General features: G+C 41.5%; 1 protein-coding gene across 1 annotated transcript in view; it reads left to right on the top strand.

The window, feature by feature from the left end:
* ATP6V0C (ATPase H+ transporting V0 subunit c) overlaps window positions 1-7,670 on the top strand; it is a 32,823-nt gene extending 25,153 nt beyond the window's left edge. The window contains exons 2-3 of the mRNA XM_089682978.1: window positions 4,366-4,549; window positions 6,684-7,670. Of these exons, the coding sequence (XP_089539104.1) occupies window positions 4,366-4,549; window positions 6,684-6,888 (389 nt within the window). The 3' untranslated portion in view covers window positions 6,889-7,670. The remainder of the gene's footprint in view (window positions 1-4,365; window positions 4,550-6,683) is intronic.
* Window positions 7,671-13,192: the final 5,522 nt, after the last annotated feature.

The raw sequence follows: 13,192 nt of genomic DNA, 5'->3' as shown, positions 1-13,192 counted from the left end.
TCTGTGTTTTCTATCTGCTCTAGGATGTAGGACCCCTGGCCTGTCTGCACAGTGCTGATGGTCCTTCTACTAATCACATGCACTCCCAAGAAAAAAAACCTGCCTAGCAATACACACCAAACTGAGCATGTGCAGAGTGTCAGGAGATGAGAGGGGGCACTGGAATGAGGAGGATCAGAAGTCGGGATCAAACAGCATTTTACACATGCAGCTTATTAACCCCTTCGGCTCCACAGGGAGTACATCAGGCATGCTTTACTGCATATACAGACTGATTTTACAGTTGTGGGTTTAGTAACACTTTAAAATTAAAAATTATTATAAGAGGTTGCAAGTGTAAATGGATAAAGCCTTCATTTGTGGTGTGGATTTTGTTTCTTTGAAAAGTTGGCATTTGAAAAACTGTGCTAATTTGTGACATTAATTGGAATTTCCTCCATTTTAGAGACTAAACCCACAACAGTAGAATCAGTCTGTATATGCAGTAAAGCATGCTTGATATACTCACTGTGGAACCTAAGGGGTTAATCCTCTGCATTGTGTAAGGCAGTTTGATCCTCCCCTTCTACTGTCCCCTATCCGCCTCCTGATAGAACAGAGCCTTGAGGACAGGGTGGATAATTTTTTATTGAAAAAAGGCAATTTTTTTTCTTTTAATAAAATGCTTTTGGTGTAATAGTGCAATTTTAAGGTACATGAATAATTTAGATTTTATAACTCAAAAGGGGAAGTTCTGCTTTAAGCCTACATCTCCCACTCCCCATTAAGGATTGGCACCTTCAAGGGGGGGGCAGGTACCCAAATTTGATAGGTACCCACTTCTGCTGTGCCAGCTGTTGCAGGGCTAAAATTTCCATCATGCCTCTGCAAGTCATAGGTGTAACTGTCAGTTTTGTTGCAGTGCCTCATGGGAAATGTAGTTCCACAACAGCTAGAACCGTAGGTTGCCTACCCCTGGCCTGGGCGATCGAAAGCGGAAGTTGTCCCTCTACGTAGTCTTCTGGGACACCTGACAGGTCCCAGAAGACTACGGGCCATTCACAAAGCGCAGCGCTTCTCGTGCATGTGCAGTGGTCACCCGGATGTGAAGCCGCAAGCTGTCACAGCCGGGTGCCCACACTGAAGTTGCCAGTGAAGACAGCCGGTGAAACCAGAGGTGGTGAGGACATTGCTGGATTGAGGGACAGGTAAGTCTGTATTTAAAAGTCAGTAGCTAGTTTTTTTTTTTTTCTAGCTGCTGACTTTTTTATTTTTTTCCCTCAGGTGGAACTCCGCATTAAATGCATATATGGGAGCAGACTTAAAGATGGATGGAGTGAAAAAAAAAAATTCATGCCAATTAAGACTGTCTACTATAGTTGGAGCAGTGCAGACTTTTTTTTTTTTGTCCACTCTAAACCGTAAGGTCATCCCTACTAGATGTCTTGTGATTTGTAGCTTCTCGCAAGCCCAGGAATTTACCATATAGGTGATTAAAGCAATCACGTGGTTCTTTCCTTCCTGGAATGTGACACATGATCTACCATTCTGCTAGGATATCACTTGGGACTTGATCGTCTTTGATTTTCTGGGTGTTCTGGTACAAGTGAATTGTCTCAAAGCCATTTTTATCTTTAAACTTTCTGTACACTTAGGGCTCATTCACATGTGAGTAGGTTAAATGTGTATTCTACGTCACAAGCCATGATTAGGTCTGTTTTTAAGCAATTAAAACCTTTAAATCTCAATCTGGCTGTTCCAAAAAGCATAAAGTGGTTTTAAGGCTCAAGTTTTTTTTAACTTCATGCATTCTACAGTTAAGTTTTGGGAGAGGGGTGGTGTTCCAGTTTTTTGCCTGAGCACATGCTGTTGTAAAACCTGAATGTCGTCATTATGGTGCCTTTCTGGATGTGCAAGCTTCACATTCCATATGCACCCCTGTAGCATTAGAGATACAGACTTTTGAACTGGGCAAAGAGGGACATTTTTGGCTGTCAGCAGAGGACAGCAGTGCCCATGGTTGCCATATGTAAAATTTAAATTTATATGACCACAGAACAGTTTTCCAATGGGCTTTGGCCCAGAGAAGACAGTTTCTAAATCCCATTCAGAGATGGCTTCTTTTTTCCATGATGGAACTTTACCTTGCATTTTTGGATGACTAGGCAAATCGTGCCTGTTAATGCATTGCTGCCTGAGGGCCAGAAGATCACTGACATCCAATATTTCATTTTGGCCTTGCCCCTTTCACAGTTTTTTTTTTTTTTTTTTTAATTTTTACGTTCACATAACTCTGGATTTCACTTTTTGACAGCTTTTCAGATTGGTGAGCCTTTACCCATCTTTACTTCTGAAATACTCATTCTTAAGATGCTTTTATTTATTTTTCCCCAATCATGTTACTGACCTGTTGCCAATTAACCTGATTGCAAACTGTTCTTCCTTTTTAGTACCACTTTGCTAGCTTTTTGTTGCCCTGTCCCAACTTTTTTTTTTTTTAATGTGTTGCCATCCATTTCAAAATTAATTTTTTTTTTTTTCCTTAATGGTATGTTCTCATTTTAAACATTTTGATATAATTTTTTTTCTATTAAAATATGGGTTTGAGATTTGCAAATCCATTGTATTCTGCTTTTTTAGATTTGTGTCCCAGCTTTTATGGAATTGGGGTTGTATGAGAAATATATGCAGCCTGTGGTTTGTTTTTTAACTACCTGGATATGCTAGTTGCCTGGCTGATCCTTATTTTAGTAGTGACATGGACAAGTGTGAGGCTCTGACGCTGAGCAGGGAAACTTGCATTATCTTGCTTAGTTCATGCACACAGCTTGCCTGTATAGACAACTGTTATCCTTTGTGCCCATTAACATTAGGTTGTATGGAGGCATATTTTAAGCTCCGTTTTGAGGTGTGTGGGTGTTTGTTGTTTTTTTTAGAGACCACTTGCATCAAGTGTTAGTGTATGATGTATAGCTGTGCGGTGCCTTGAGTGGCCCATCTGAATGGATTGCCTTTAAAACTGCACAATAATGCACTACAGTGTACTGGGCTGATGAAAGTGGACCCTAAGGTTAAAGGTGGGGGGGGGGGGGTGTAGGAGGGATCATGTTTGTTTGGGAGTTATTTTTAAAGGTTTTAGAGCAGTAGTTTGCGTAGACAGGTTTTTGGGTGTAATGTGTGAATTTTTTTTTTTTTTTCTCACCAAACTTTTCTCCTAAAATGTATCATTCCAACTTTAGCACACTGTTTCAGATTCTCTTTAGGGTTTTTTCCTCAGTACAATTTTACTTTGTCAAATGCCTGTATCTATACCTGTGCCTTAAGCTGTTCATTAAGAGCCAGCCAGAATATAGCCAAGCTGAAATTCACTTCAAGTGGCCATCACCCATCTCCCGCCAGGCATTCTTGGGTTGGAAAAATCTAAGCAACTGGATGGAAAACGGTCAGCCAATGTGGCTACTGCAGCAGCACAATGGTTAGCACTTTGCCTGGCAGTACTAGGGTCATTGGTTAGAAACCCAACTATGGCACCACACCTGCCTGGAGTTTGCATGTTCTCCCTGTGCCTGTGAGGGTTAATTGGCCCTAGTATTTGTATGTATGAAAGTTGGGGACCTTAGATTTTACACCCTTGAGGGTTAGGGACTGATGTGCACTTACAATTTATATGCAAGGCACTGCATAAATTGACAGCGCTATAGAAGTACCTGTAAAACAAGCCAATTCAGCTGCATTTCTGGTATTCTGACCACCACTGGTGCTGACAGAATAAAGTAGCCACAGTGGGAGATTTGTCTGTTGTATAGCATGGATGGTGGATTCTGTTAATTACCCACTTTTTTTTTATTTATTTATTTATTTATTTTTTTTCTCTTTCCCCCCTCCATTCAGCCCAGAGGCTCAGCAAAAAAACAAATGGTGTATGGTCAGTTGAATCTACTATGCAATTTGCACCATTTGCAGCACATGTACAGTTTTTTTTGTGTTTGTTTTTCTTGTCCATTTCTGATGTGATAGAAAATCAGGATGGTCTAAACTAAACAATGGTTCTTTCTACACGTTCGAAGCAATTTTGGGTGAAGCATTGTCCAAATGGAAATTTTATTTGTTTTGTAGAAAATGTTTATAGTAGCATAACGCGATCATTTTTGCAGTGGATTGATATCTATTGTACACAAACAGATCTTGCAACTTCCATTATGTTGCATGCACTTTGCACAGTTGTATTTGTGCTCATTTCCAATGACAGTAAAGATTGATTTAAAGGCTGTAAATGGCACTGTAGCATTCTCTGCATATTGTCCTTTCACATGTCATGAGTGAATTGTAGTGGGTGTCTTCCTTTCTGTGCAAATACTGACTTTTTTCCCTTTAATCTCTACACAGCGTTGGGGGCAGCCTATGGAACGGCGAAGAGTGGCACAGGCATCGCTGCGATGTCTGTCATGAGGCCTGAGCTGATCATGAAGTCTATCATTCCTGTGGTCATGGCTGGTATCATAGCTATCTATGGACTGGTAGTGGCAGTGCTTATTGCAAACTCTCTCACATTGGACATCTCATTATACAAGTGAGTCTTTACGGTTGTCTGTTTATACAAGGTGCTCAAACCTTTCCCTAGTAAATGGGTATATGTGTGCCTTTTTTTTTTTTTTTTTCTCTTCTTATGGGACGGGAGTTGTTTCCCCAACCTGTAGCGCTTGCACATGCTAAATGAGTGAAGACACTAGCAGCTTTAGATGTCTAGCACTAATCATCTCTCCTTTTTGCCTTTTTAATTTTTTTTTTTTTTTTTTTTTTTTTTAGTGGAAGTGCCCATTCCCTGCCATGGCTTTGAATAGAGTAGTTAAAACCTTGGTTTGTAGGGTTTTTGGGTTTTTAATTCCATGACTTATGACCCCATAATACTTGGTATTTGTAATCCTTAAAGTGGAACTAAACCTAATGTTCTTTATAGCCAAGGAAGTAGCCATCTTGGCCTGTTTTTGATCTACAGTTGCCATGATACTGCACATGTGATTAGTTATGACACCAGCTTTTTGATGGCTTGACAGTTCAATTGAGAGCACATGCAACTGACATGTCTTGAATGTAACTGGTTTGGGAAACCGTTAAATCTCTGGGCTTAGTTGTGCTTTAACTACTAAAGTAGGGATGCACCGACGCCAGTTTTTGTTTGTTCTTTTTTGGGTTTTTTTTTTGGTTTTTTTCTTTGTATTGGAGAGTACTTGACCAAAAGTATTGGTACTCTTAGATTTAAAAAGTACTGATACTTTGCTATTTGCATCAATACATGCTATTCTTTGCGGTACAATTTCCGTTCAAATGTTTTGTGATTTAGAACAGAAAGGGTATTCCTGTCCAAATTGCATGTGGTTTCTCCACTGCTTCTCTGTTAAATCAGTTCACGCAGGAGCGGTGCAGGAAACCTCCCTGCACCGATCCCATGCTGAGCAGAGTGGGAGAGGAAGGGTATGTGGGGGATGTATACCTTGGTGTCAGCCATCGGAGGATGGAGGCAGATGCTCTGGATTCTCAGTTGTAGGAGGGAGAGGAGAAAGGCACAGAATTTGAAATCCCCCGTGGCTTTCTCTCCTTTCCTTAGCCTGTACAGTCATCCCTGCAAAACTGCTTTGGCCAGTACCATCCTGGTGCTTCCATACACTTTTTGTATTGATGCAGATAACACTGTAAAGTATAAGGGCATGTTCACGAGTACTCATAAAAATACTTGGTATCGGTGCATCCCTACCTTATTTTGGCTGTTATGGCTGACTTTAAGGAGAGAATGCAAGTTAAGAAAAGCCTTGGTCAACAGTAACCCGGAATGCCTGAAGCTACCTGATAGACATGAAATCATTGTTTGAGCAGCTGTCATCACTCGTTTATGTAGACTTAATGTATCTCTAGGTAAATATTTTTTGTCTTCAATAGGGGGGACAGTTTAGTCTAAATTCACAGCTCTGCAGGCAGGGAATGCACTCAAATTGCATGTGTTCCTGACCTGCAGATAAACATGCTGCACTTCAGCAGACATGCGGGGGTGCCATTATATTTTTTTTATTATTTTTTTTTTTTTTTTTTTAGGGATTTTCCCTGCCTTTCTTGTGGGTAGGGCAGCCCCCATCATGGTCAGTATTAATGGGGAATGCCTCCTGCAGTACTATTTTCTGGTGGTGGGGGGACATTCCCAGTCAGCAGAACAGTGATTACTGGCAGCACCTGCAGCCACTAGCAGTGATTGCATGTAAATTTTAACAGGCTGGTTATCCACAAGTTGATCAGTGGATCTAGTCAGCCTTCCCATACATGGATCAAAATTCAGGTTGGTTCAGCAGGGACCAGACCAATTTTGATCCATGGTTGGCCTGTTTTAGACTGTCAAGCTTTGTTCTCTTCCTCATTTAATGAGACACCCCTCCTTCCTCCCCCCCCCCCCCCCCCCCCCCCGAATGCAGCAGGAATTAAACTTGTGAACTGCATACAGATTATAGCACTACTTTTGCACAGTTGTGTTCAAGTTGCAATATATGGGTAACATTTACAGGAAAGTAATGTGCTTGGTATAGGACCTTTTTCTGTAATGCTAACAAGTGGTACTTTATGGCACAAGTTTCTATTGGAATGTTACTGAAGGCCTTTATCTTCTGATGTCCTTTTTTAAGTTGATATTAACTTTTTTTTTTTTTTCCACCCTTGTCTAGGAGCTTCTTACAGCTAGGTGCTGGCCTCAGTGTAGGATTGAGTGGCCTTGCTGCTGGGTTCGCCATTGGCATTGTGGGAGATGCAGGTGTGCGGGGAACAGCACAACAGCCCCGACTATTCGTAGGCATGATCCTGATCCTCATTTTTGCTGAAGTCTTGGGTCTGTACGGTCTGATTGTGGCCCTTATCCTCGCCACAAAATAAAGAAGAAATTCTTCCCAGCGTTCCAGAAATCGTCACTTACAAAAAAAATGGTTTTATCTCATGTGTACAGTCATCCTTCACCCACCCTGATTCAGTAGATTCTCTTCCCTCCTCTCCCCTGTAACTGCGCAATTGTAAGTTAGTGACTGTTGTGTGTAACCCTCTAGCTATATTCATTGGGTGGACTTCAGGGCAATAAGGAGTCCTGATGCCAGTGTTGTGGGAAGGAAGCCGGCATCACTTCCACAAATCACAAGACTCCCTATTCTGCGTGCAGTGTTTATTTTTCTTCCCACATCTTCTCTGGATGTTTCCTAACAAAAGTTCCATGTAAAAATATATGATCTAGAATTGTAATTTCCCTCTTGCCATTCAATGTTTTATTTATAAATATAAAAAATCTTCATTGTTCATACTTTAAAAACCAGAGCCAGCTGTTTCTTTTCCTCCTGTAACTTACCCCACCTCCCTCCTCCCTTTGCTGCGCATATATATATATTTAATCTATAGCTGTATATTTGTGTGGGGTTTCCTTGTAAGTGCTGAGAATTCCCTGGATGTACTTTGGTTCGAGATTGCTGTACTGTTCTGACATTGGAGTGAGGTCTCAATATATATATATATTTTTGTTCTAGTTTTTTTGTTTTAATACAAAGAGAGATTGATTACCGTCCGTGTTCAACTGGTGACCAGAATATTTTAAAAGCAAAACCTTAACATGGTGAAGATGAACCCACTACTGGGAATCGAACATTTCCAAATAAAACATCTCCAATACACAAGCTGTCATTTTGTTTAAAATTTTGATGGATTTAAGCCTGTTTTGCTTCCGACCTTGTTGTGTGCAGAAACCTTTTACATACCTTGAATGTGTTCAGGTGGCCAGAAAGTACATGGATTCTTGATAAAGAGTGGAGAATGATTGCCATATGTTGCTAAAATTTGCCCCAGTAGGTTTTAGTAAAGCTAAATTCCAGGCAGAAAGGTTTTAAGTTCTTTTGGCAATATCTGGGTTTGCCCAGGAATTTGGCTGCTACAAAGTAGCAGTGACATCACTGCAGCAGCCTGAGCAGACCTATGGGCACAAGAGCAACAGTGACTGGTTGTTACAGGGAGCTCCTACCCAAAGATGTCTGGATTACACAGATCTGGAAGAAAAACAAATGACCTAAAGATTCATCTCTGGTTCACACTGAATGCGACTTTAAAATTGCATTACTTCACTTGCAGTAGTGTGATTTCAAAGCCGCAGATCACTGTAATTTGTACCTCCTGATTTCACTGTGACTTCATTCAACAGAAATCGATGCAAGTTGGTAGGGGGAGAGTTACTGCCTGAACTAATTTTGGAATCTTGCCATTCAAATTGCATGGATTGAGACTGGCCCATAGAAATACTTTGACTTCAGGTGTGACTTGTAAATGGCATGTGGTACTGGTGTGAACCAGGGATCAAAGTAAGAATACACGCGGCTCTTAAATTGTAGCCTGTGGTTCAGATTTAACAAATGTGAGGCTGCTGATTTTGTTTGTGAAAATTATGTAAAATCTTAAAGACCTACTTGCCCATAGCAGTCAATTTTATGTCTTATCTAATCTCTAAAATTATATGGGGATATTACTGCACAGGTTCCCACCTTAACATAACGTGGCCGAGGAAGGGGGTGGTACTTATATTGCAGCAAAAGCCTTTACAAAAATGTGAGGGGTGTACTTCTGTGATACTGTATATAGTAAATTTTATCTTCATGTGACAACACTGAAGAAATGACACTTTGCTACAATGTGACGTAGTCAGTGTACAGCTTGTATAACATGTAAACTTGCTGTCCCCTCAAAATAACTCGACACAGCCATAATGTCTAAGCCATTGGCAACAAAAGTGAACATGCCCAAAGTGTCAATATTTTGTGTGGCCACCATTATTTTTCAACACTGCCTTAACCCTCTTGGGCATGGAATTCACTAGAGCTTCACAGGTTGCCACTGCAGTCCTCTCCTACTCCTCCATGACATCACGGAGCTGGTGGATGTTAGAGACCTTGCGCTCCTCCACCTTCCATTTGAGGATGCCCCACAGATGCTCAATAGGGTTTAGGTCTGGAGACATGCTTGGTCAGACCATCACCTTTACCCTCAGCTTCTTTAGCAAGGCAGTGGTCGTCTTGGAGGTGTGTTTGGGGTCGTTATGTTGGAATACTGCCCTGCGGCCCAGTCTCTAAAGGGAGGGGATTATGCTCTGCTTCAGTATGTCACAGTACATGTTGGCATTCATGGCTCCCTCAATGAACTGTAGCTCTCCAGCTGACAGTACTCATCCAGACCATGATACTCCCACCACACTTGACTGTGGGCAAGACACACTTGTCTTTGCACTCCTCACCTGGATGCCACCGCACATGCTTGAAACCATCAACCTAATCAGTTGATCTTGGTCTCATCAGACCACAGGACATGGTTCCAGTAATCAATGTCCTTAGACTGCTTGTCTTCTGCAAACTGTTTGCGGTCTTTCTTATGTGTCATCTTTAGAAGAGGCTTCCTTCTGGGATGACAGCCATGCAGACCAATTTGATGCAGTGTGTGGTATATGGTCTGAGCACTGACAGGCTGATTCCAACCCCCCCATTTAACCTCTGCAGCAATCATTTCATCTACTTCCCAAAGACAACCTCTGGATATGACGCTGTGCACACAACTTCTTTGGTTGATCATGGCGAGGCCTGTTCTGGGTGGAACCTGTCCTGTTAAACCACTGTATGGTCTTGGCCACCGCGCTGCAGCTCAGTTTCAGGGTCTTGTCAATCTTATAGCCTAGGCCATCTTTATGTAGAGCAACAATTCCTTCTCCCCCCCCCCCCCCCCCCCCTCTCTCCAGATCCATGTGCCATGTTGAACTTCCAGTGTCCAGTATGTGAGTGATTACACCAAATTTAACACACCTGCTCCCTATTCACTCCTGAGACCTTGTAACACTAACGAGTCACATGACACCGAGAAGGGAAATTGGCTAATTGGGCACAATTTGGACCTTGTCACTTAGGGGTGTACTCATTTTTGTTGCCAGTGGTTTAGACATTAATGGCTGTGTTGAGTTATTTTGAGCAGACAGCAAATTTACAGTTATACAAGCTGTACACTAACTACTTTTACATGGTAGCAAAGTGTCATTTCTTCAGTGTTGTCACATGAAAAGAGAATAAAATATTTACAAAAATGTGAGGGGTGCACTCACTTCTGTGAGATACTGTATCTCATTCACCAGCAGGCTCTACTGCAATGCATGTTTGTAGTTGTAGCAGGCTTTTGATGGTTAAAACTGGCATCTAGAAGTTGACATGTCTGTCAATTGCCCTCTAAAAAGCAATCCACTCTGAATTGCTTTTCAGAAGTCAGAGTATAAAACAAGGCCTAAGGCAAGACATCACATTATAATCCCATGCATTGCAAATTGCCCTATTTTCAGAAATTGCTAGTACTTCTGTTTGGTACACATGTTTTATGCTTTCTGTGTAGGAGTTGAAACCGTTTTCAGCATGGCATGCACAATCCTTCAGCACAGAGCAAGTACCAATTTGCAAGGGCTCTGCCTTCATTCCTTTTGTGAGGCTGACCTTGGCCGGGTGAGGTGTTCTTCAAAGGCAAAATTTCTAACCTACATAATTGTAAGTTAGAAAAACCTGAATCCATTGGTCAAATAGTAGATCTTCAGCAGAGAGCCAGCCCCTATAATTCTAGAGATCTTTTACTGCTGAATTTGGGGGATTAGACTTTTTAATGTACGCTTTCATTTGGGGAAAAAATGGATGTTCTTGAATGAAAATGCATTTTAACCACCTCCTGACCAGCCGGGTGGAATACCTATTCTAAGAGTGGTTTTTTAAACATCCTACGCTGTCCAGCATGTGTGTTAGATATGTTCACAGTGCCTCTTGATTTTTGCCTGGTATCTGACCTGTCAGAATGGCTCAGCTTTGTGAACAAATCGCAGTAATCACAAATGGTAAAGACTAGCCCTCCCCTTGCTTTGTGTGAGGAAGGAGGATTGACAATGATAGTGTACACCTGACACAGGCAGCAATTGTCAATATCATAGTCCACGGTGTGAAGATAAGAGGGGGAATACCACTGGACAAAAAAAAATGGGCAGCAGGGAGACTTCAGCAACCAGTCCATCCTTGGTAACCAAAACAGGTACTGTACATGCATAAACAGCAGTGTCTTTAAACATCCCAAAGAATCTGTCTCAAAATGAGATCTTTAAAGGCTGTTTTCCTTTGGGGGAAAAAAAATAACGTACATATTTTTGTAGGGTAAAAAAAAGAATTTTATAAATTATAGCATATCATACCTGAATTATGGGAATAATATGCTGTGAAAGGTAAGCTTATCCCTCTAATACTCACCATGCTTCTTGCTATGCACAGAGATGTCCACCTTTCAAAAAGAGGTCATGTAATGCCCTCGATCCAATAGGCAGTTGGCATTTTTTTTTTATTTATGTGTCAAAATTCTGTCTACAAAAATTACACTTGGGTTGCATATCTGAGTAAATGTCTGTCAAATGATCACATCACTTTAAAGTGCCCTGAAATAGAAAAGGGGTGTAACATCTGCTATTGGAGTGTTAAGTAGAAATCCTATTCTTTCCTGTACAGCTGCTTTAAAGAGTAACTCCATTTTTGTTGAGGGGGAAAAAAAAACAAAATTCCCTCTGGGTGCACTATAGCATTACAAGTATTTGAACAAAGTTTGTTGTAGATTTCTACCTTTTTGTTCTGAAAAAAATAGCGGTGTGTTTGTGTCCATGTGCAGAGCGAAGCTGTATGGGAGTGGTCTTCTAATTATCAGCTGCTGCACTTACAGGCCTCTATTGAGAAAATGGCAGGGTCTGTATTTCTTTAGACCTGATTTTCTTTTGGGAGCCTCTTGGGGAAAAAATATATATATATTTTTGTTTAAGGGGATGCCAAGAATCTGACTTGTAACTTCGTACAGAATTCTGGTAAAATCAGTGAGTCAATCACACAGGCAGGAAATTATATTTTCGGGGGCGTTCTGTACACATTCTTGTATACAGAACACCTCCAGGTAGCCAAATTGCATTTTACACAATATTACAGCACAGCAGCTTGGAAAGGTAATTTTTGATTTATTTGAGATATATATATATATATATATATATATATATATATATATATATACACACTATATTTGCAAAAATAGTGGGACACCCCTCCAAATAATTGGAACCAGGTGTATAAAATCAAGCACCTAGGTATGCAGACTGCTTCAACAAACATTTGTGAAAGAATGGGTCGCTCTCAGGAGCTCAGTGAATTCAAGTGTGGTACCGTGATAGGTTGCCACCTGTGCAATAAGTCCATCTGTGACATTTCCTTGTTACTAAATATTCCACGGTCAACTGTTCTAATACCACTAACAAAGTGGAAGCAACTGAGAAAAACAGCAACTTGAAGTGGTAGGCCACGTAAAATGACAGAACATGGTCAGCGCATGCTGAAGCGCACTGGGCGCAGAAGTTGCCAACTGTCTGCAGAGTCAACAGCTAAAGACCTCCAATACAAACTTCATGTAGCCTTCAGATTAGCACAGCAACAGTCCTTAGAGAGCTTCAGGGAATGGATTTCCATGGCCAAGCTGCTGCATCCAAACCTTATATCACCAAGTGCAATGGAACGTCGGAGGCAGTGGTGTAAAGCATGCCACCTCTTGACTCTAGAGCGGTGGAGACGTGTTCTAGAGTGACCAATCACGCTTCTCTGGCAATCCAGTGGACGTTTCTGGGTTTGGCATTTGCCAGGAGAATGGTACTTGCCTAATTGCATTGTGCCAAGTGTAAAGTTTGGTGGAGGGGGCATTATGGTGTTGGGGGTTGTCTTTCAGGAGTTGGGCTTGGCCCCTTAGTTCCAGTGATGGGAACTCTTAAGGTGTCAGCATACCAAGAGATTTTGGACAATTTCATGCTCCCAACTTTGTGAGAACAGTTTGAGGATGGCCTCTTCCTGTTCTAACATGACTGCTGTGGTGACACGTGGTGGCTCTTGAAGCACTGACACCAGCCGTAGTCCACTCCTTGTGAATCTCCCCAAAATTGTTGAATGGCCTTTGCTTCACAATCCTCTCAGGGCTGGGGTTATCCCTGTTGCTTATTCACCTTTCCATTAATATGCTTGGTTACAGCACTCTGAACAGCCAGCTTCTTTAGCAATGACCTTTTGTGACTTGCCTTCCTTGTGGAAGGTGTCAATGACTGTCCTCTGGACAACTGTCAAGTCCACAA

The sequence above is a fragment of the Staurois parvus genome, unplaced genomic scaffold (genome assembly GCF_062004578.1).
Source record: "Staurois parvus isolate SC_StPar_1 unplaced genomic scaffold, SC_StPar_1.0 ptg000018l, whole genome shotgun sequence".
In the NCBI taxonomy this organism is placed as follows: domain Eukaryota; kingdom Metazoa; phylum Chordata; class Amphibia; order Anura; family Ranidae; genus Staurois; species Staurois parvus.
The sequence above is the reverse complement of the archived record's forward strand: the minus strand, read 5'-3'. Positions and strand labels throughout refer to the sequence as shown.